This window comes from Notechis scutatus, chromosome Z, assembly GCF_049901735.1.
Source record: "Notechis scutatus isolate UNSWTSFEM ecotype Mainland chromosome Z, rNotScu1.2, whole genome shotgun sequence".
Lineage (NCBI taxonomy): Eukaryota > Metazoa > Chordata > Lepidosauria > Squamata > Elapidae > Notechis > Notechis scutatus.
In genome coordinates this window covers 36356839-36381920 of record NC_142025.1, presented here as the reverse complement: position 1 = coordinate 36381920, position 25082 = coordinate 36356839, and the positions used below count along the sequence as shown (strand labels likewise).

The 25082-nt window shown below is 37.2% G+C and overlaps 1 protein-coding gene across 5 annotated transcripts in view; it reads left to right on the top strand.

The window, feature by feature from the left end:
* Nucleotides 1–25082, top strand: part of HDAC9 (histone deacetylase 9) — a 518734-nt gene that overhangs the window by 430458 nt on the left and 63194 nt on the right. For all 5 annotated transcript variants that reach the window (XM_087946939.1, XM_087946936.1, XM_087946937.1 and 2 more), the window contains one exon: nt 24471–24589. In XM_087946939.1, coding sequence (XP_087803065.1) covers nt 24471–24589 — 119 coding nt within the window. The remainder of the gene's footprint in view (nt 1–24470; nt 24590–25082) is intronic.

The following is a 25082-nucleotide window of genomic DNA, read 5'->3' as shown; positions in this document are numbered from 1 at the left end:
AAACTGCTTCAAAGAAGCCGGGGGTGGTGGCTTTTCCTGTCACCGCAGCTCCTCCAGCGCCCGTCCACCCCACCCCGCCCACCCGCACGCGCTTCAATCCACAGTGCTCCGTTCTGCCTGCCTGCCTGTCTGGTTGTTTCGGAGCAGCTTGGCTGAGAATAATAACTATTCGCCTCTTTTTATCAGCCGAAGCTGCTCCGAAGCGAAGAAGGCAGGCAGGCAGGCAGAACGGAGCACTGTGGATTGAGCTCGCACGTGGCGGGCGGGTGAAGTGAGCGGCGCTCGGAGAGCTGCGGCGACAGTGAAAAGCCACCCCACGGCTTCTTTGAAGCAGTTTCTTCCTGGGCTGTGAGCTGCTGAAGAGCAACTGAGAGAACGAGCAGACACCTGAGGGAGGGAGGGAGACACCTGAGGGAGGGAGGGAGACACCTGAGGGATGGGGCTGAGGAGGCAGGGCCGAGACGCTCCCTGAACTTGGTGGTTTGCTGGCACACGTTTTATTACCCGACTAGGTAACAGCATCAGATGTTACCTAGTCAGGTAATGAAACGTCTGCAAGCAAACCACCAAACTCGATTCTTCCCCCTCCCCCGGTCCTTGAAAAAGTGTTTGTGCTTGAAACTGGTCCCTGGTACAAAAAAGGTTGGGGACCACTGTACTAGAGCATATATCTCTCTAAGGTAAAGGTAAAGGTTCCCCTCACACATACCTACTAGTTGTTTCTGGCTCTAAGGGGCAGTGTTCATCTCTGTTATAAAGCCAAAGAGCCAGCACCGTCCAAAGGCACACAGAATGCTGTTACCTTCCCACCAAAGTGGTCTCTATTTTTCTACTTGCATTTTTACATGCTTTCGAAGTGCTAGGTTGGCAGAAGCTGGGACAAGTAACGGGAGCTCACTCTGTTACGCAGTGCTAGGGATTTGAACCGCTGAACTGCCAACCTTTCTGATCAACAAGCTCAGTGTCTTAGCCACTGAGCCACCATGTCCCTGCATCCCTGTCTCTCTACTAGCATCTAAACATAACATCATATTGGGTCTCATGTGTAGAAACAGGAAATGGAGGTGCAGAGGAATGGCTGAAAACTAGTCTTAGTTTTGGCCAGATAGATGGGCATATTGTCCTGTTTAGGTCAATATCCAGAAATCCCTGCCCGAAAATTCTAAAGATGGGATACAATAAAGCAAAGAGGGGGAAAACTGATGGGAAGGAAATTCACAAGCTCAGCATTAATGCTTTTTTAATATTTCACCTAGAAATTGATCTCTTGCTTGAAGTGCTAATGTTTAGGAAAAAGAAAAGTATTGGAGAAAAAGAAGTTTATAAACCTGGGCTTCTGTCTGCAAATTCTTAAAAAATTATGTCATGAGTTTAAGTTTATATCACTATAAACCTAGTGAAAAAATGATTGTAGTGAAATATCTATGAGTCTGAATTTGAAAAAAAACAATTGAAAACATAGTAAAGGTTGGAGGCTCAAATGGAATTTAGCTTTGGGCAATGGATTTTCTGTATAAATCTTTCTGGGGAGGCAGGAAAACAGAATTATCAACGGAATTTCTTTAATGACCATCACACATTCCTACTTTTAATCTTTTAATAAAAAATAAAAATAAGTATTATTCCACACATATTGAAATAAATAAATAAATAAATAAATAAATATTTTAAAGAAATAAACTAAGAAAAATCCATACAAGCCAAATTATGGGAATAGCAAACTTTAGATTTAAAAAGCCACTTAGTTACTGCAGTAGAAACAATTCAGGAGATCCAACATGGGGCAGAAAACAACTTTGTGCAACACAAACATGGTTAACATGGCAATTGACAATTCAAAGGAACTCAGAATTTCAGCCACTTACATGTCATTCTGATCTGTGAAGAATAGATATGCTAATGTTAGCAATTATCAATTTCTTATTTTTGATAGTGTCTACCTGAATTCACTGGACTTAAAGTCTCTTCCTTTAAAGTCCTCAATAAATGCTTTAAGATAAATTTCCCAAGCAATTTTTGTGGGTCTTTTTCTAATATATAACTTTTGTAATTTTCTTTCATATAATGCATTTTTGTATATAATAATGCATTTTTGTATACAATTTTCACATGCATTTTTAAACCTAATAAAATTGGCTAATTGCATTGCAAAATTTGGAACAACTTAGATATTCAATAACTGAATTGCTATTCAAGATATGACTTCAAAATGCACAATAAAAGAACTTCATATCAAAAGCAAAGTAAATAAAATTACTGTATCTCCCAAATTTAATAAGATTTCATAAATATCCCACTGAAAACCAATGTCACAACAATATGTAAATAAGTATTATCTACATCTTGTAGAATACCATTTCCATATGAGGATTCTAGACTTGGTTCCCATCCTTTAGAGTATCTGCTTGCTGTTTCCTCCTTTTAGGCTCAAAGCTAAATTCTTAACTTTGAAACTAGGACTGGGAAATGGGAACAAAACTACTCTAAGAGCACCTCACAAATGCAATACATACAAATGTTTTTGCCCAAAAGTAATTGATTGTAAGGACAGAATTTACAGCTTGCCCCAGAACTAACACAACAATCAAACTTTGGCATTAAATAACACCTTCTTAAAATAGACAAAAGAACTATATGTTATATGTGCAACGTATAAAATCATCAATAGTAATATACTGATAATGTTACCTATTTTTTTCTAGGAATAAATTTATCTTGCTGTGGGTATGCATAAGAGGCCATTTTCTTGCATATATTATAAAAATATCCTTGAGCAGGTTGCTGGTGGGAGAAGCAGAAAGTAAATGCCAATTTTACAAACATGATTGCAAAAGAGCCCAAGCTCACAGTCCATTTAGAATACATAAATAATGGTTTCAGCAGAAGAAACCTAATGGATATGAACCTGCTCCTAGTGTTTTGCTTGCAACTTGCTAGTTAAAATAGTTGTTGCATTATGAAAGGAGACGCCTATTTTCTGATTCTTTAGCTATTTTTTAAGCTTAGTTACTTACATGTTCATGCCACAAAGAACTGGCTCAATGTCTAATAATTCAGTGCAGTTCAGGCCTTTGCATTCCAATTCTTGCTTATTAATTCTTCCCCACTTCCTGGATTTCTCCAAGGGATATGTTCCTGAAATTACACGTTCCTCATTCTACTCTTTTTAAAGCCTGTTTTCATATGTTCATGATAGTAACTTATTTAAACATGTAAAACATGCACCATTTCCTACAATTAAAATCCTATTGGGGGGAGATGAGAATAGGCAATAAATAATTTAAGTGTTCTTCATATCTTTGTCATCTTACAGACAATAACTTTTCCATATATAAAGGCCTAATAGAAAATCTATTGCTAGTTCTATAATGACTAATCTCAATCCATTAATAATCAGCAAATATAAAAAATGTTGCATGTTTTAAGGAAATTACTGGAGGAAAAAGGTAAAAATGAATTGGAGAATTTTGGAAAAAAAGAATATATTGGATATATAGCAAGTGTGACAATTTAAGTCAGAAGAATTTTGTGAAATACAGGATACGGTATTTGAAAATGAACAGAAGGCACAATTGCCAGAATATATTTCTCAGAGCTCCAGAATCATCATTGTTCTCATTTGGTAAAACATGGGTGAAAGAAGGATGAGGAGATAAATTTACAATTCATGGGCTTGTTTGTTTTGCATATCAATTTCTTTTGCTTGTATGATTTCAAAACAGATTTTATAGCGCTATTTATTTTCTAAATATGCATTGCCAAAAGGTTGCTACTATACTGTACCTAGTGATAGGATTCAAATAATTTAACAACAGGTTCTCTCCCCTAATGATTTCTTCCAACAACCAGTTCACCAAACTGCTCAGAAAGTTAACAACCGGTTCTCCTGAAGTGGTGTGAACTGGCTGAATCCCACCACTGACTGTACCCTAAAATCAATAGTATGCTGGAGCTGGCTTGCAATAGCTCACCAAAGCTAATCATTACATTTTCAGGAATTTGGGAAACTGGTTGAGAGCAGCCACAATACCTAGCTCACCAAACAGTTTTTGGAAGCTAGTGGCTCAGCATGGCATTGCAAAGGAGCTGGCAGAGCCAGTTGTTAAACTTTACCAACACACCCCTACCTAAAGTCATAAATGAGAGGCACATTGCTGAAAAATTATCTCTTGCATTTTTTTCACTGTAGAGCACCATCAACTCCAGTGACTTGTCTGAAGCCATGAAAACCTCCAGCTGCTTTATAGTAGCTAGTAAAAAACTCTGAAAGAAGGTTTTAAGAAAAAAAACTTGCCCCAGAAAAATAGGATTTATGTGGCACTTCCATGATAACAATTGGTTTATTTAATTCAGCTGAACAGGAATATCTATCTCTTTGAATATTTTGGCAGCACAAGCTGCTATACGCTATCAACGCATGTCTTAATTTTGGACATCTTTTATAACAGTGTCTGACGGCCTAAAGATATTTCTGTTTGGAAGAAAAATGTGAAGTGGGAAGAGAGAGGAGAACTTTTTTCAGAATGCAACAACTAAAAGTGTTCTAAACATTTCCTTATACTTCAATGTTTACAAGTAAATTAACATTAGCAAATCTTTTTTATGCATGCAACACAAACCTGTTCTTTTTCTTATTTATTTGGAAACTCAAACTTTTTCTTACCAAAAACAAAAACCCAAGCACCTTCAATTTCCTTTCTTGCTTCTCTAAATTAATCCCCTCTGACACAAAATATTTTCTTTATAGACATTAGTGCGCACCGGATGCACTCAGATGCACCATTTCTTTTATGACATGGTTGCAGATATGCAAAAGAGAGGACAATAAACAGATCACTTACCTACTTTAGATAAGTTAAAAGCAGTTTGATTAAACTCCTATCACCAGGATCTCTGAAAAAACAGCTGACTTTATCACTGTCTTTCTAATCCTTATAAAGTTGGTAAATGGAAATTTTCAAATAAACAGTTGTTATGTTTTCTTTCTTCAAATATTTTATAACTCACAATGAGATACAAAATTTATCTGCAATAATGCTGGGACCAAAATAATAATAATTCTGATTTGTTTTCTGTAAATCTATTTTCTATGAAATGGGTTGTACAAACACATCTGATATTGTTATATCTAGGTAAGTCAATATCTGAGGTGACTACAAACTATTCAACCAAAAGTATAAAGTAGGTGGAGGTTTATGGAATTATATATTTAGGGCATGTGTTTTGTAGGAGGATGAGAAAATATTTGATTGTGAATTTGGTGGGGAAAAATTTGGATATTTGGTCCTCCATTCATCTTTACACAAATAAAAAAATCTGCCTTTTCCAAGGCATCTCAAAGTATCTTATTTTTTTTTCAAATAAGCTTACAGAAAAGAAATTTGTATCTTAGTAAGCACAAAAAATGTGTCAAAGAATGAAAATGGAGCCATACATAGGAAATGTATATAAATCTACATGAATAAAAAATAAATGCATATACAATTCCCATGTGATTCAAAAGCTCATGACATATTCTACATTATTTTTTAATTTGTTTGAAAAAGAAATTGATCTGAAATGCTGCTTTGGTAGACACTAAACATGTATTTTAGTGATAAAGACACCCCTATCTCCTTTGGAGTAGAATTCTCTATTGTCCTATGGCTGTGCCCAATAATTTTTAGTTGCCCACTTCTGATTTGAAATAGTGTTACTACAATAGTTTTTGAAATCTACATTCCAATCTATACAATTAGATCTTTGCTGCGAGCATATATAAAATATGTAATATTGTCCTCCTAATGTGTGTGTGTGTGTGTGTGTGTGTAGCTTAATTTTCTACTTTATTATCCGTTTTGAGAAGGAAGGGGCTATTTAACAACGCAAAGCAAAGCAAAGCAAAGCAAAGCAAAACAACATCAGTTTTTTAAAATATATCTATGTCCTTTTTATATCCTTTAAAAAAAGACTGCTAAAGGGCAATTATATGTATATAATTTTGCAATTATGATCATTTTAAAACATATACACACAAGCTAAGCCTATCCTAAAAATAAGGAGGGACACCCACTTCCACATATGTTGGATTTCAATTAATTCCCAGACACCATGTTGTCTTTGAAGCCCAATGCACTTAGAGGGAACAAAGTTAGGGAAGGCTCATATCTGATTTAAAGAAATACAAATGATGGAAACATTCTAGATTTTGTGTATGCTGAATATAGATAAACTGACTAAGGAGAAGGATGAAAGACATGCACTTTTTTTTCAAACTGCTTAGAATACCTGAGAATGGGTAAAGTCTGTGCTCCTGCTGAACACTGAGTACTTGTGCAGAATTATAATTAGAGACTTGCCAATTTTTTAAAATATTCAACATATTGAATCTTATCTTTCTTGGGCTCTTTCTACATAATCATACCACATGGACTGTTTCCATGATGTTTATTTTTTATTTTATTTCCAAATGGTGCTTCTCATGCAATATTCCTGTGTGGCATCCAATTTGCACACCAGGTTGTGGTGGGTCTAGATGGAGCCAATTTTTTCACCATTTTTTAATATGTTCAGTAATTTTAGGAGGTTTTGGTTGCACTGAATTTATGTATAGTGATTCAGGACAAGAATGCAAGAAGCTGCTCTCTTTATTTTATAAAACCATTGATCCCTGCAGATGGGTCCTTCCCTCCCCACACTTCAATAGCATGATGCTGAAGATTCCAACAAATCACAAAATGAAAAGAAATTGTAGAAAATTCTGTATTTTCTGTATTGCACTTCTGTATTTAAAGAATTGAAGCAAAAATGTATTCCTTTAATTAGGTACAAGCTGGTTTCTAAAAGCTGCTTTTTAAAACTTAGCATCATACTCCTTCAGTATTCTAAGTTTTTAAATAGGTTTTCTGATAATTATTTATTTTCTGGCCTAACATACTAATGTAGTTTAAACATAGTGTAATGCTACACAAGAGACCAGGAAATTAAGATTATACAAAGAATTTTGATGTATGCCCATTATTACCCAACTCAAAATACTGTGAACTTCAGGAATGAGTAAATACAAATATAATACCTAAATAAATAATAAATTAAATTATTTTGGTAGTTAATGTTTGTGAATTGAAGCTGTATTTATTTCATAAATTTATTTATTTATATTTATTGCACTTGCTCATTTCAAACAATAAAAATGGTGATATAATAGAGGTAATGTTGATATTTTCACCAGAATTTGTTTCCTTCATTACAAATATAATAAGTAGGAATTCTAACAAAAGTTACACGGTAGAGTCATATTGTTCCCTTTTGTACTCAGCATATTTTTCAACAAGTATTTCCAGGTATTCCATTCTGTCTCTGCCTTGTTTTTCAAAAATCAAACATTTACCTGGGATTTTCAGGCTTACTCTACTTAATTATATTTATTTATAAATCTTTGAGAGTTAATGTGCATATGCATATAAGACATAGAATTGGATCAAGGTTTCTTTTGTGCACTGAGAGTGTTTTGTTTCCTTAATAATCCATTTATAATCTATGATTTTAAACTTGTTTTAATTTTAGTTATATTGTTTAATTGTTATATTTAGTCACCGGTAATTTTAATTGCTCTGAACATCTTGAGTGGTAGATCAATAGTAAGACAAGCTATACATCATCATCATCATCATCATCATCATCATCATCATCATCATCATCATCATCAAGTTTTGCCTTGCAAAACCTGTTGTTCCTGAAGCTCTTATATTAAAATGATAGAGACATATGAAGCGTTTATTAGGAAATTCACTGTATTCGGACATTTTGATTTTTATTCCACATATAAAAATGTTTCCAAAAAAGTGATGTGAATGTCCCTATCAGTGAAGATAAACTGCTGAAATGCAAATTATGCTTCCAAATAAAATTCTCCATCTGAGGAAGGTTTTTGATTATCATTATGCTTATATTCTTTAGTTTTATTTTGCTCAAATTTCAGAGCTCTTGAAATTAAACTGACTAATGTATCCTATCTTAAAAAGCTCCAAGATTTTTACAGCTAGTCCTCATATAATCCATTACGGTTTTGGAAGATAATGGATGGGTAACTTTAACATTCAGCTCATCATTTCCAACAAAAATAGAACGTAATGCAAGAAATGTACTGAATATCATTCTCAGAAGGTAAAGATATCTCAACGTTTCTCCTCCATTTCTCTTGTAGCCTTCTTTCTCACACTATTTTCCAACACACCGAATAAATTGATGTATGTATTGGACCTTTGCGGCTTGGGGCAAAGAATGGAAAAATTATTTACAAAAGCTTGAAAATATTTAATCACAAGAGGCAGGGGGCAACAATGTTTTAATTATCAGTACCTTAGGCATTGGCTGACTGGAGGCTTTCTCAAACAACCAAATGTACTGAATAGCTGTTTGCCAGCCTTAGGGTCAGGCTGAGATGAAACAGATAAGATAATTGGCTCTAATGAAATCCAGAAGGCCTTGGCTTTCTTCTTTGAGCTTGGATTTGAAAAGTGCTGTGGAAGTGAGCCTTAATTCAAACCAGTCCTGAACTAGGCCCATTTCTCAATGACTTTGATATTGTTTGAAGTTCTAAAAGTGTTCGCCACACCACTGGCCTGCTGGGCCGGGCCTCCCCGGTCACCTTAATTACTAAGCTTTATTGCTGACTTTACTACACAGGAAAGGAGCCATTATATGTTCCATCAACATCAGCTCTCCTCAGATTGGAGGAAAGGGCAGGGTGAAAGGCCACTGTAGGAAGGCAAAAACTTCACTTTGAGGTAGTCAGATCATTTACCAGTGTTAAATTTCACTGGGCTATGTGTGGACATTCCTAACAACACAGAAGTCAAATTTCTATTATTTTTTTTAAGTGATTACATTTCAAAACATTTTGTTTGCTTGCGATTTCTGAAGAAAGCCTTTGTTTTTAGAAGTGGATCCCAACAAAGAGCTGATTAATCAGATACCACATGTTAAACCGGATTTAAAAAGAAATTTCTATCAATATTTTTTCTGAATAGGAAATTAAGACAACATTATGGCCTGGGGAACCATCCCTACCCCAAAATCAGTTCTGTTATATCTACCACGATATCTTTAAGTGTAATAGGAGTAAAAGCAGGGTATTTTGTGAAAACACAATTCTATAAGAGTTTCTGTAGTACATATACACTGTATTTGTATTACACTATAGCTACCAACATTTACAAAAAAAGATTAGTGTATAAACTCTATCAACAACAATGTTCATGTTTTAATCCCAGACTCATTCTTTTTTATAATCTTGCAAACCTTTCAGTTATTACTTCAAACTCCAGAGCTAATTTAATAAAGAGTTTAAAAATAGAAGCATGGAGAAATCTCAAAGTAAAACAAGAAACAATGCAGTTCCGGTCATTTTGAGAAAGAAAAAATGGGGGCTGCATCCAGATTTCACTGTTCTGCTGCAGGTTGTATATAGAAGTAGTAACTCTATTTCCAATTCTGGAATTCAAACATCTTTAGGCAGGCAAGAGGAAAACTTGTTTCCCTGTTTCAACACATAAAAAATGTGAGTGTCTTTCTTTAAATTTGTTTAATAGGATAATAGTATAGTTAGAAAGGAGGAAAAAAAATAATATAGCTTTCCCTGACTGCCCCTCCCTTGGCTGCAATTCAAAGGCAGGGACTGGGGAGAGGGGGGGAGGAGAGGAAATGGATATTAAAGAAATGTTCTCATATTTTTAAAGGGTTTGGGTTAAAGTTATTGTGTTGATTTCCAGAATGAGTGATACAGTAGAGAAAGAAATAGTAATTTGTGTAGGCCCTATCCAGTTGAAAATGGCATTAAAGAGATTTATATGATTGAATAGTGATTCTATTTTGTTTAGTCTCTGAATTTGAAGTGTGGGTGTTGAGAATAGATGGAAAAGCACAGCATGGAAGGAAAATGTCACTGATAATTCCCTGTAAGAATGGAAGAAATCAAAGGTTGTTGTATCATAGCCATTCCTAGAGTAGAAGTATCTTAAAACTGGTGCTGTGAGTGATGGAAATCCTTGAGATGGTTTGATTTATAAATCAATCAATCAGTTTCTAACTGCCTTTATAGATAGATTTCATTGTGCAGTTAGTTTATCTTGTTCATAAAAATTATAAAGTATAAACATAAAAGTTTTCAAAAGGTGTCCATCTTTTCACACACCCTATTAAGAAGACAATAGAATAGCTGATAATAGTATGTTCTTTTCCTTGACTATTTATTCTGAGGAGAGGGGGAAGATATTTAATTGGAAATATGTTGGCTTCAGGTGTACTGTGATTTATGTTAATTTGTTCCATGAGGAAGAAGCAAGTTTAAGAAATATCCAGATCTCAGAAGAAGACTAAGCAGGGCTAAGCCACCTGTGCTATTAGCTGCATGCATCTGCAGTGTTTGCAGTGTCTGAAGGACCTTGAGATCACATAATCAATACTTGGGGGCAAAATGCTCAAATTTTAAAGGGATCTTTAAAAAAATGATAAATGAAAGATGAGAATGGAAGCCTAAGGCCTGTTCCAATTCTTACCCTTGACCTCCCTCAAAATCTATTTTAAAATTGTATGGAGTCATTTACTGGTAGATTGGCAGATTGGGAAGTTCAACTATGGCCTCCAACTAATTTCTCATTAGGAATTGCTAATCATGAACTAAAATATTTTATTTTATATGTTGAAATAGAAATATGACAAAACAACCTTAAGGGTTGTGGTTGGAGTCAAATGATGTAGAAATATATAATTATGGGACTATAATTATATACCAATATATATTAATATATCTCTATCTTTATATCTCTATCTATCTATCTATCTATCTATCTATCTATCTATCTATAACATAATAATTATATATATAAAATATATCATTATTAGAAATTTACTGCATCAGAGTTTAAATGCAAATGCAAAGAATATAAATGGTAATTTCGTGTAGGATAACATTCCAAGCTTAAGATGAAGACATAATTATTTATTCTGTGACAATTGGTACTGCTAATTAAAGTACTGCTTAATTGGTACTGCTAATTAAAGATCAATTAAGTACTGCTTAATTGGTACTGCTAATTAAAGATCAGGGTGTTGTGATCCCAAGGAAGGTACTAGATTGGAAAAGGCTTTTGGTAATATTTTACAAAGCAATTTCTTTTTTGTGTCACATTATATTTGGCAGGATTTTGATACATATGATTTGGGCTTTCTACATGGTTATCTCATTTAATTTAACATTCCTATTATTTTAAAATGAGAAATATATTTTGAGATGAGAAATAAGATTCAAAAATATTAATATTATGCTAAATTTTATATACTGAAAACTTAGTATTTATCAAATGTGGAACAATTTCTATGGCAATGCAATAACCATATTGATTTGGATTTAAATTAGATTCTCTAACTACTCTCTCTAAAGAACTTACAATTTACATGTGAGACAAAGGTTAGCATTTTATAGCAAGTTTCAGGCTCAATCTATCAGTCTACTAAAAGCAAAAGGACAAAGTGGGGGAGGGGAGAGAGAGAGAGTTCAAACCTATGCAATTTTCTTCGGAAAATTGCTTAGTTATTTATATACTAAACTACAATATCAGTTGATCAGTTTTGGCTTAGTACATAGTGTGTAAATTATTGTTATGATTTCTAAAACTATGATTTGTTGAATACTGTTAGGTGTGAATCAAGCAACTCTGATAAATTAAACCAGTGTTTAGAACTATACTACAATTCCATTTTTTAGCTTAATTCACTCATTTTCAGTTCTGAAATTCATTTATCACAGAGATTCTAAAAATATAAGCAGAGGAAATATGGTACTAATAAAGTAATCAAAGTACCCTAACTTTCTTTTTCAGATAATATTGTACTCTCAAAGATTACTTTATGTGAGTGAGAGACCTATCTGTCTGTGTCTGTCTGTCTGCCTATCTATTGCTCGCTACAATGAACATGAAATAAGAGTAATGTGGACACTGCTTACAAAACAAATGGTAGCTAATGTGGCTTAAAGGTACAACAGGTAATAAAACCAGAACTTGCATTAGCACTTGTCTTTACTCATTTGACTTTCTGTGTGAAGAATCACACATACTTGTTAATATTGACAAAACTAACATTAAGAACTTAAGAAGAACTATCTCAGCAACATATCTTGCTTTTTATTGGGACGTCATTCCTATGATCCTGCCTCTTTTGATTGGAATCACATGAACATTATTTCAAGGGCAAGAATAAAAGAAAGCACAGAGGGAAGAGCCTAAAATTTTTAAAAGTAAGCCATTTACTTCTAAAAGGAAGTGTAAAATAAAATACTGTTTGGGAAAGAACTAGTCCTTTCTATTTGTGTTTGTAATATAACTAATAAAATAAATAAAAAAGACAACAACAAGATTTAAATGTCTTCAATGTACTTTTCTATGTCCAAAAGATAACAGAAAAGGTAAAATAAAAGTTTAATTTATCTATTTGTGGCAGAGTGACATTGGTAGGGCAACTAACAAACTATTTATCATTATATTATTTGAATAGACATCTACTTACATTTTGTCTTGCAGGGACAGTGAATTAATTTCGGCCCGTCCATTTATTTCTTTATATTCTAATATAAATTTTAATATACAGTATATTTTTTAAATATAAAATGTTTTCAAAACAGAAAAAGTGTCCTTTAACAACTTTTCACTGCATAACTTTGGGAGCTGAGGACTCTATTTGACCTTTTTATTGCATGCTGGTAGGGATATAGTTCTGTAAGCAATGGTTTGGGCCACTATAAGGAAGAGTGGATCAGAACAAAAATGGAACTTGATTTAATTTACATTTAAACTGAATGTAATCTATTTTAAATAGCTTTATCGGTGGCACCTGGCCCCAGTGAGATTGGCTATGATATATCCCAACACAAGTCCTAAGTGTTGGAAGTGTGAACAGAAAGACTGTACCTTTTATCAGATGTGGTGGTTGTGCCCGAAGACCAGGAAATATTGGATTAAAATAAAGAACTGGCTTCAAGAGATCACTGAAAACCAAACTGAATTTAAACCAGAACTCTTTCTTTTGGGAATAATCACAGACCAATACCCCTCAAAAATTAAATATATTATCTTACACGACAGCAGGCAGAATAGCTTTTTCACAACTATAGAAGGGAGTCAATACCCCCACCAGAAGAGCTAGTCATACAAAAAATATTGGAGTGCGCAGAAATGGACAAGCTCACATTAGAAATGAAAGATAAGGAGAATTCTGAATACTATCTAATATGGGATAAATGGTATGAGTGGCTAAAAAAGGGGTATAAAGATCAGGAAGAATGGTTTATTGTAAATAAAGTAAGAGACCTTAAGAGATTGTTATTGTAGATATCATTATAATAAGAAATATAAAATATATGTGTTTGTTGATATATATAATAAGACATACTAGATATAGGTAGTTATAGATGTATAGAATAACGATATATAGAATAAGGTACATAAGTTATATGTATTTGTTGATGCCAAAACATTGTCATAAATATGGATGAGATTTGTATTTTTGAAAAATATAATAAAAACAATTAAAAAAATAAATAAATAGCTCACAGAACTGAAGTTTTTCCCATAAGAATGATGAATCATAACAGACAGACGTTTTTTTAATACATGTGGAAATAACACATTGGAGGAACAATGGCCACCAATTTAGATGCTTTTAGTGTAAAGTCTATCTTTGGTCTATCCATTTGTACCAGCAGTTCCAGCTGTTGTAGTATATTGAAGTGTCTTTATTTTTTAATGCCAAAGTTAATTTGTCCATTTCTGTACAACTTGAAATTTTTTGAATGATCATCTCCTCTGATGGAACATGAGGCTGCTTCCAACATTGTGCAGAAGCCAATCTGGCCGCTGTCAAAATGTGTATTATTATATATTTCACTTTTTTTGATATTTGTTTATCAAAAATCCCTAACAGAAATCCCTAACAGAAAGGTTTGAATTCGATCTGTTCTCTTGTCATTTCTTCCAGCCAATTTCTAATTTTCTGCCAATATTTTTGAACTTCTGTACAGGACCACCACATATGGAAAAAAGTTCCCTCTTTTTAGATGCTTTTAAAAAGCAACTTAGCAAATTCACAAAAGATATTACTTTGGATAGATGTTTGCTATTGATGGAATTAGAGGGAATAATGCTTTAGATGCCATCTGGTACGGTGATAGAAAAGGGCTCTCCCCTTTTGCCATCTTTGTAAGCATTCCAAATGCATCCATTCACCATTCAAATGCAATGGGTTATATGCTTCCCTAGAAATCTGGAGACTATAAATTCCAGGTCTCCCTTAGGCACGGCCAGATGACTTTTGGCCCATCATTTTCTTTCAGCCGAATCCATCTCACAGATTTGTGGGGAGAAATGGAGGCAGGAGTATAAGGCACATTTACTGCTTTGAGTTATATATAAAAAGGTGGGATAAATAATCATAATCATATTCTGTGATCCTATTTTAGACAAAATGAGTTCTTGATCTGATTGAGCAAAATATTGCTTGCTAGATACACATATGTCAGTCTTTGGACATATGGTTTTAGCTTCTTCTATTAATGTATGTTTATGTATTTCTCAGAAATTTATAAGATTGTCCACAAAATGCATATACTCTTCTGCCTTATACTTCAAGTACAATTAACCTGCCAACATAATGTCTTAAGAATTGCTTATACTGTTTATTCTGTGAACATGTTTCATTGTTTTTAGATCATCAGATGTCTTTCAGGTGACATCAAGAAACTTAGCTGTCTGGTATACAGATCCAGAAGTGATATATATAGGCGCGCTTGCACGCGCGCGCGCACACACACACACACATCTTTTAACAATCTCCAAGCAATTTTTCAGTGCAAGTATTGAGCAATCTTATAAATCAGTGATGGCTAACCTTTTCAGCTTGGTGTGTCGAAAATCGAGAAAAAGTGTAGCCTTCCTCGGGTCGTGTGTCACTTCAAGAAATATCAATAATTTGGTTTATGACGGACTGGGCTGGGATGATCACACAGGGCTGTGAAACTCGTCTCCCTGGTCTCAGGGGTGCAGGATGTGGGGATCGAAGGCCACCTTACAGGGCTGTGAACCTCATGGATCTCCTTTCCTCCTGTAGCATTCCTGAGGTAATGAAACTGACAAACCTCAGTTTATGGCGGTTAAAACTGGTTCTCTGCTGCAAAGATCTTGCGGCAGCGGTGACACCACGCCTCCACGCAACAAGCAGGGAGCAGGGATTGGAGCAGAGCACAGGCAGCCTCTAAATGTGCAGGTTTTCCCCACACCAACAGGCGTGTCAGTCAAAGTGCCTCGGTGTGTCACGAGTGACACGCGTGTCATAGGTTAGCCATCACTGTTATAAATACTGAGTGATGTACAGTTATCAAATGGAAGTTGTACTTATAACTGAAAACATATATAATATCATAACTATATTTAACTGTTCCATCAATGAGAACAAAGACTGGAAATGGGAGCTTATCACTGAGAACTGTGTGCTTCATTTCCAAAAGATTCATGTCTGCAATTACTATCGTATTTCTTTACGTTTGCCCTGAAGAATTTAGCAGTTTAGCTCTACTGGCACTTGGACTACAGCATTTTGTCATCTTGGTCTGTTTTTGGCTAGTGCATTGTGTCCCGATGGCTTTTCAAACTGGTTCCTTTGGGGAAAATAATATTTTTATTCTTAGAAAAATGTGTCATAGTTTCACAGAGATATTTGTAATACTACTGAGACTCAGGAAGTACAATATTACTGGATGTGGCTGCCATGTATACTCTTTATATTGTCAACATGTTCCTCTTCTGGATTAGTGACATTCCTTTCTATGTGGAAATAAATGTTATTATTTTCTGTTTTTTATTTGTTTTTTCTTTTGCCTTACATAGAAGAAAACAAAATTTGCAGCCATCAATTCTTCTTAGAAGCTATGATGCTTTCACACGAATCAATCTATGACATAACTTTTACATTCTTTCCATGTGAAAAAAACAAAGAGCAACAAGGACATACTATCTAATATAATTATGAAATAATAAAACCAAAAAAGGTCAAAAGCTAGCGAGATGAAAGTATATGTCATTATCTCTCTGTCGTGGTCAGATTATGCCCTAGTGGCTATGAGATTTTTCAGTAGTTCAGGGAGACAGGATCTATTTGAATGGTCTGCCCTTGGTGACTAATGGACCTGTTTCAGAAGGAGGGGCCCTATGGAGACTTTGGCCACAATCTGGAATCAGAAAGCTGCCAAAGCCCTGAACAAAATAATGTTTGTGTACCTTTCCTGGTCTTATCAATCTAGAAACTCCCCATGGTTTATAGAGGACCTGAATTTGCTGAACATCTGACAGATAAAATCACTCGGATCCATTCTCAGTTTGAATCTAAGCATAGAGCAAGTCCGTTGAAGATGTCTGGGTAATGGACTTGATTTGGGAACAGTTTGAGCCTGTTGTATGGAAGGAAGTGAATAAGATCCTTGGGGCTGTTAAGTCAACTTTCTTATTAGATCTTGCCCCTCCTGAGTATGGCCTCAAGTATGGCCACATGCAGATGGGTCATTGTTGCAGATGGGGATGTTTCTAGCACCATTTAAGGAAAACCAAGTTCACCCCCTCAAGAAATCATCAAAGTTGTCTGGATAATTTTCATCTAGTTTCCCACCTCCCTTTTCTAGGGAAGGTGGTGGAAAAAGTGGTTGCTTTTTTGAATGAAATGGGTTATCTGGATGCCTTTCAGTTGGGTTTTAGGCTGCGTTATGGGATAAAAACAACATTGGTCATGCTTGTGGATGATCTCTGATGAGGAAAGGATGGAGATAATACAATTATCCTTGTTCCCTTTGATCCCTTAGCAGCTTTCAAGGCCATCAACCATGTATCCTTTCGGGCTGGCTACAGGATTAGGTGGCACAGTATTGCACTGGTTAATCTCCTTTCTCCAAGACTAGTCCCAATCAGTATTAATAGGGAACAATAAGCCCAGCCCTCAGCTACTCATTGTGGGCTGCCACAGATTTGGTATATTCTCTGCTTTTTAAAAAAATCTACATGAAACTGCTAGGTGATCACCTGACATCATGGGATGATATATCATCAGTATGCTGATAATGCATGGTTTATATCTCCATCCCTGATGAGCCAAATATGCTATGGCTGCCCTTTCTCAGTGCCTAGGGGCTGTTGGAGTCTGGATGGGGGACAATAGGCTCCAGCTGAACCAAGCAAGACAGAGTAGCTGAGGGGGGAGGGACCTCAGGATCTGTTGTTTATCATTGTTAACTCTGAATGGGGTTGCCCCAGACAGACCCAATGGGCAACTTGGGGATCCTCCTGGACTCACCACTACTGCTCATAAACCAGGTGGCAGTCGTGGCTACAAAGAACTTTGCACAATTTAATGTTGTGCCCTTATCTGGATCGTGAGGTCCCTTGTCATCTCTTGGCTGGATTGCTTCAATGCACTCTACATGGGAATACCCTTGAAGAGTATTTGGAAACTTCAACTAGTGCTGAATGCAATGGCACATGAAGTGCTGGGAGTCTCTAGGACTGCACATATCATCATTACTCCATGAGCTACATTGGTTGCAGTTTCCTTCCAGATCCAATGCAAGGACTTGGTTGTTACCTTTAAAACCCTATATGGCCTGGGTCCAGGATATCTGAGAAGTCATCTCTCCCATGGACTAGCCATGCCCCACTTGTGCCAGTGTTAGAGGCCTGTTATGGATCCCATTTTAAGGAATTCCATCAGGTGGATTCAAAGAGAAAAGCCTTTTCCATGGTGGCCCCATCCACCATGGAACAATTCAACCACTGGATATGAGAACTTTCCTCACACTTTTAGGTATTTCCCAAATTGCACAGTCATATTAGGCTGAATTCTACATGCATTCATTCTGTTTGTCTTTCCTGCAGCTTCCTCACTGAAAATAAATACAATGTAGATGCTTTAGATAAATTAGATATTTGGCAATATGAGTATTTTCAAAATGGCATCATTCGTATTGGAATTCCTTCACCAGAGAAATTCTTCATACATAATTATTTACTTTTAACAAATGCTACAAAATGGGAAAAAGTTAAAATCCAGGATGTTTGGGGAATATAAAGTAACCTTGAAATTATCTAACCAATATTGGGAATTAAAATTGGCATTTATATGTTTAACAAATCTGCAACCCAGCAAAAACAAGCCTTAGTTCAATCAATAATAGACTGAAATAAAGACAGTTAGATACAGGATACATTTAAAAGATAATAAAGTGAAACTCATATATCTTGGAAAGGAGGAGGATTGATTACTTTATATTTATATATTTTATCACAATCTAAACTTCCTGGGAAGCCATTTTATGTGTGTGTGTGTGTGTGTGTGTGTGTGTGTGTGTGTGTGTGAGTATGTTTGTATGTTCATGCACATGTATGCATGCATATGTAAAATAAATGTCGTTACAGTATTTGAAGTTTTAGAATTCCCATTTGTAAACCAAACAAGTGCTTGATGTAAATCACTGGCTTTCAGCCTAATCTATTTAGGAAAGATAATGGGTTGAAATTCTCCCTTAAATATAATTTGAAAAGAATAAATCTTAAAGAAATAAGAGTGAAACACGTTTATGAAAATTAATAAATGTTGCTTTTTTTTTAAAAAAAAGAGTCTCACATGAATACCAATTGGAGAAAATCATATGCTTGATATTTTTACAGTAACTGGAAATCATCCCATAACTATTTTCTAGATAACAACATTCTCTAGACTGGACTCTTTAATAATATTCATTGGAAATATTGTCTTTGCCTCTCTCTCTCTCTCTCTCTCTCTCTCTCTCTCTCTCTCTCTCTCTCTCTCTCTCTCTCTCTCTCTCTCTCTCTTTGTCTCCCTTCCTCCTGCTCTTTCTCTCCCCACCTCTTTCTCTGTGTGTCTTACCAGATTCCCAAGAACATGCTAGAGCAGTGGTTCCCAAAGTGGGCGATACTGCCCCTGGGGGGGCGGCGGTGGGATGCCTTTGGGGGGCAGTAAGAGGCAAGGGGGCTGGCAGGGGGGTGCTAAGAGGTCTCAGGGGGGCGCTAAGAGGTGGCAGGGGGGTGCTGGAGGTGGGCCCCTCGCAGAGCACAATTCAGGGTTGAGATTTTACCACTTCGCAAGAACTGTTGTTACCGTTCCAGTAGGTTGAAGAACCGGCAAAAAGGGCCCCTGGCTGGCCCTGCCCCCTCCTCCATTTTCTGCTGTCAGTCCTTATTGCGCATGCATGAATTGCACACATGCACAACAATCTCTGACAGCATTTCCCGCCCGCCCCACCCAGTCACTCCTTATGTAGTGCATGTGCGCTCGTTTCCCATTTTCCCGCCCGCCATCGTTACCAGCACCAGCCAGCCAGCCAGCCAGTCAGCCCGCCCGCCCGCTCACCCTGCCTTCCTACCACCATCTGATCTAGGTGAGTTACAATGTGCAAGCCCACTCCAGCTTTCCTCCACTTTCCCGACATGAACACAGTGGTGGCGGGAGTGGAGGAAAGCCAGAGTAGGTTTGCTCTCCTTTTCAAATGTGCTGCTGCGTTCAAGGCGAGGCCCCGCAGGTCACCCCATTGAGCCCCTTGCATTGGAGTGTGCAGCAGTCAATTGGGTGAACCTGAGAGAGAGAAAGAGAGAGAAAGAAAATAAAGAGAAAAGGGACAGAAAGAAAATGGGACAGACAAAAAAAGGAGGGGTGGGGGTGGAAGGAAGGGACAGAAAGAAAAAGAAATAAAGAAAGGGAGGGAGGAGAAAGATAATGAGATATCTATTCTCGTCCAATCACTTGCTCCAGCAGGGTTAGAAGGGAGTGTGCGTGTGTGTGTGTGTGTGTGTGTGTGTGTGTGTTCTTGTAATTTACCAGTACATTTTGGTTTTGCCTTCTTCAGAATTGGCACTGTAATACATTGGGGAAAAGTATTTTTTTAGGGTAGAGGTCTGGTCCAATGGATCCTCTTTAAGCCTCAACAAAATGTGAGAGCTTCCTGATAGTCTTGGCCATGTTTCGTCCACAAAACCTTTAATTACTGTAATAGAAGCCAAAGATGTTTCAAGGTGCTGATAAAGATGCTGGCAAAGATGTTTCAATATGGGAATGGGCCTCTAAACTAGACCTCATTTCAATCTGATACATCAGCTCTCTCTGTCTCTTTCTCTCTCTCTCTCCCCCCTCCCTCCCCCACTCTTTGTCCCTTTTTTTTCTTTCCCTTTTCCCTTCTTTCTTTTCTCTCTCTCTCTCTCTACCCCTCTCTTTCTTTTCTCTCTCTCTCTTTCCTTCTCTCAGGCTCACCCCATTGATTTGGTGCACTGCTCCACTCGGACATAAAACAAACGAACAAGAATCAGCAAAGGATCTCTGATTAGATTCTATTCACTACTAGAATCTAATCAGAGATGCTTTGCCGATTCTAGTCCAATGACCTGCTCCAGCAGGGTTAGAAGGGAGTGTGTGTGTATGTGTGTGCATGGCTGTCAAAACTCCAAAACAGGTCAAGTAGCTCTGGGAAGGTCAGTCATAAATATTAGGACACTTGCCAAGCAACCAGCCATTAAGCAAAGACCACTTGTATTTGGTTTTAAAAAGCAGGTTTCTACTACCCCCTCCCCAGTGCAACTGTCACTCTTTTCAAACCAGATGTGAACATACACATATTGTACATATTCTGATTTTCAGAGAAGAAATGGCAGAAGCAGAAAAATCAAAGAAAAAATGTAGACAATATAGTGTGGAGTATCTGAAGTATGGATTTATACCAGCATCATCAAAACAGCAGCTGCCACAGTGCCTAATATGTGACAAATTTCAAAAGCGCCCAGCACTGTTTCACATGTTTTCTAATGCTTCCCAACAAAACACTGACAGTTTGCATGCATCATACAACATTTCATTGCTGATTGCTAAGTCTGGAAAGCCACATACTATTGGTGAATAACTCATCCTACCAGCCATTAGTGAGGTTCTGAGTACTGTTTTGCATAAGTCACCACATGATATAATTAAGACAATTCCTCTCAGCAACAATTCAGTTCAGAGAGGCATAGATGAAATGGCTGAGAATGTGGAAGATGTATTGTGCAGCATACTACGGACAACAGACTTTGCATTACAGCTGGATGAATCAACTTTGCCAGGCAATGAATCTTTGCTTCTTGCTTATGTGCGCTTTATTAAAGACAAAAGTTTGACTCAAGAGTTGTTCTTTGCGAGGCAACTAAATACAGATACTAAAGGGGAGTCAATATTTCATGTTGTTGAGGAGTTCTTCAACGAAAAGGAAATTCCACTAACCAACATACTTGCTTGTGCAACTGATGGAGCACCATCAATGACTGGTCGCTACCCTGGGTGTGTTGCTTACTTGAAAAAAGCAGTGCCAAATGTCTTTACCATTCACTGTGTCATTCATCGCCAACATCTGGTTGCAAAAAACCTCAGTGATCACTTGAACAAGTCATTACACACTGTAATTACTGCAGTGAACAAAATTAGAGTACATGCTCTCAATGATCGACTATTCCGAGAGCTCTGTGTTGAGAATGATGAAGATTTTGATCGTTTGCTGCTTCATACAGAAGTTTGTTGGGACCTGTTTGAGATGCTTTTACAATCTTTTTGACACTGTTGTGGAGTTTTTTGAAAGCAAGAATGCTTTGCTCAGTGATGAACTCAAAGAGATCATGCATGATCACGCATGATTATCAGAACTGTTTACAAAGTTCAATGAAGTGAATTTGCAGTTGCAAGGAAATGAAGTCAACCTTATTAAGGCCAAATCTGTCATCTCTACATTTATTTCGAAGTTAGCTCTATTCAAGCGCAATATAGGCTGACGCGAGCTATACCAATTTCCAAGCTTGTCTGAGCTAGAAAAGAAAGGTGGGATACAAGATGATGATCTGCATGTTTTTTGTGACCATTTGGACATGCTGCATAAAGATGTGTCTGAGCGGTATCAGGATCTTCTTTTGATGGAAATTCCAGATTGGGTGATAAATCCATTTTTAGATACTGAGGAAGATGGGGTAGTGGAAGAACAACTAATAGAACTGAAAAATGACATTGAGCTGAAACCAAAGTTTAAGAAATCATACCAGACAGAAGGACATTTCTGATCACTATCCTGCACTATGGACAATAGTTAAGAACCTCCTTGTTGCACTTCCAACATCATATTTGGTGGAACGTGGTTTCAGTGTGGTCATCCAACTTCTCTCCAAGCAAACAAATCGACTCCAGATTACTGAACGCGGTGATTTAAGACTCCTGCTAAGTGAGTTAAAACCAGACATTACGAAACTGGTATCAATTCACCAAGCACATCCATTGCATTAGTAACTGCTTCACTGTTCAGTAAATTCTTAAACTGATAAATGACTATCAGACTTTGAAAACCTGGTATCACTGGATCATGTTCAACCATTTTGTTGAATTAACATTAACTTAAAAGATTTTTAAATTGGATTTTGAATAAATGTGCAATTAATTGTTACAATTTTGAATTTTACTGTTACTATCTTCTTTGGTGGGTCGTGCAAACTGCTATTCCGAATAATGCTGTTTATATGGGGTGGGGGTGGGGAACACTGAGGATGAGTTTGTAGCACCAAGGCGGAGGTGGACTGAAAAGAAAAGAAAGAAAGAAGGAGAAAGGGAGGGAGGAGAAAATGAATGAGATATCTAGTCCAACCAGCTGGGTTAGAAGTGTGTGCGTGTGTGTGTGTGTGTATGTGTGTGCATGGCTGTCAAAACCCCAAAAACAGGTCAAGTAGCTCTGGGGAGGCCAGTCATAAATTAGAACACTTGCTGAACAACCTGACATTAAATGAGGACCATTTGTATTTGGTTTGCCAGTCACCAAACCATGCCCACCCAGTCACGTGACCAGCAAGCCATGTCCACCCAGTCACATGACCAGAAAGCCATGCCCACCCAGTCACGTGACCAGCAGGCCATGCCTACCCCAGTCACATGATCAGCAGGCCACACCCACCCAGTCACGTGACCAGCAGGCCATGCCACCACAGTCACGTGACCAGCAGGCCACGCCACCCAGTCACGTGACCAGCAGGCCATGCCCTCAAATTAGGCCACGCCCACAGAAATTTGAATCCCGCCCCTGGATGGGGGCACTGAGGATGAGTTTGTAGCACCAAGGGGGCGGTGGACTGAAAAAGTTTGGGATTATTAATTTATTTGCTTTGAAAGAAGGAAGCAGTTCCAGAATAGCTTTCATGAAATAAAATATTGGATGGATGGGATAAGGTGTTCCTATTCATAATTTTAAAAGAATAAAAATGTAGAGGAACATAATATAGATCAGATAAAAAGTGTTTAAAATAGATTAATTGCAATTGCACCTACACACACACAGACACACACAAATTTTATATAAACACACACACACATATATGAAGCAAACCATAATAAATAACTTATATATTCTTGTTGCTGTTGTCAAGTTTTAAGAGCCAAGAGACATTCTCCACAATGTCTTCTACAAATAAGAACTATTACAACATTTATAGTAAATCAAAGTCATTCGTTGAAATAGCATGAAATTAAACCCCAGTGAAAATCCAATGAACACTACAAAACCCTGTTGTTCTAAAGACACTTTTTGGGATATTAGATTTTTCATTTGTAGAGAGTAGAAGCTGTACACAGATAAATACAGTATCATATCCAACTCTTAATATAAAAAAACACTGGAAAGGGAAGAGTTAATAGATTCACTAAACGTAGAAAGCATGGAAATGTCTTCCTAAAACCAGCAGGGGGTGATGTTACTGGGTTGTGGTTCTGAAATTCCTGCAAGGCATGACCTTGGAAAAATTCTGACAATCTAGCCTGGCTTTGATTACAGGATTTTAGGCCCCCCCTCTTCCCCGCCTCCTTTCCTTACTAAAAGATTCACCTGGCTTGATTCTTTTTCAAACATGAAGAACAAAGGGGGAGAAGCTTGAAATGCAAATATTTCCCCCCCTCCAAGAATTTTATACTTCCAATTTACACCACGTTCGCACTACCTGGAGCAATCTTGGTTTCCACTAAGACTTCAGAGTTCTCCTTGTAATCCATTAGTCACTTCCCTTAAGAATCAATCTTTATAGCCAATGGAGTAAAATAGGCCCAGATGTGTGTGTAATGTTAGATGCTCTCACATATACCTGGAAATCATTCTTTTCTCTTTTAGAAATTCCTAGAAAGTGCAGAGGGAGGGAGGGAGAGGGGGGGGAGGAGAGGGGAGGAGAGAGAGGGAGGGAGGGTGGGAGAGAGGGAGGGAGGGAGAGAGAGGGGGAGGAAGGGAGAAAAACACCTTGATAGTGGAAATGGTTATATGTGTAGCTAATGTATAATTGTGGTTTTGTTCTAATTGGTATGTTCAATAAAATAACCTTACTGCTTGCTTGTTTTATCTTCAGGACAATGATTATGCCAATCACTTCTGAGTTCAACCCTGACTTTGTATTAGTATCAACTGGCTTTGATGCTGTGGAAGGACATGAACCTCCTCTAGGCGGGTACAAGGTGACAGCTCAATGTATGTATTCATTTTTCTTTAAAAAAAATAATCCCTGTGCCCTGACATTATTTTCAGCAGTCCTTTCTTATTGTTGTGGCTATCCAGCAGTGGAATCGGACAGTGGGGAAGAAAGGGGATCAGTCAAGGAGTCTGGAGAGGGCTTGGATGAGGGTCCTGCATCCAATGCAGAGATGGGGCCAGGACCATCTGGGAGTAAGGTGCTGCCTTCGGAGCCTTCGGAGTCTAGCAGCAGCAAGGCAGAGGACCCAGGGGAGCCTGTTCCCAGTGTGCACGTGCGCAGAGCTACTAGAAGGCGAGAGCAGCTGAAACAAAAGGGGCGACTTGGGACTAAGGCTGGGAGGTGATTGCCCTTCCCATAAGGTATAAAGGTCAAGCCAAGATGATGATATCTTTGCAAGAAGCAAAGTAGTTCGATCTGTTCAGAGTCATTCTGGAAGCTCTTTGTACTTCAATTAGTTTTTGGTCTAGTTTATTTGACACTTCTGTCCTT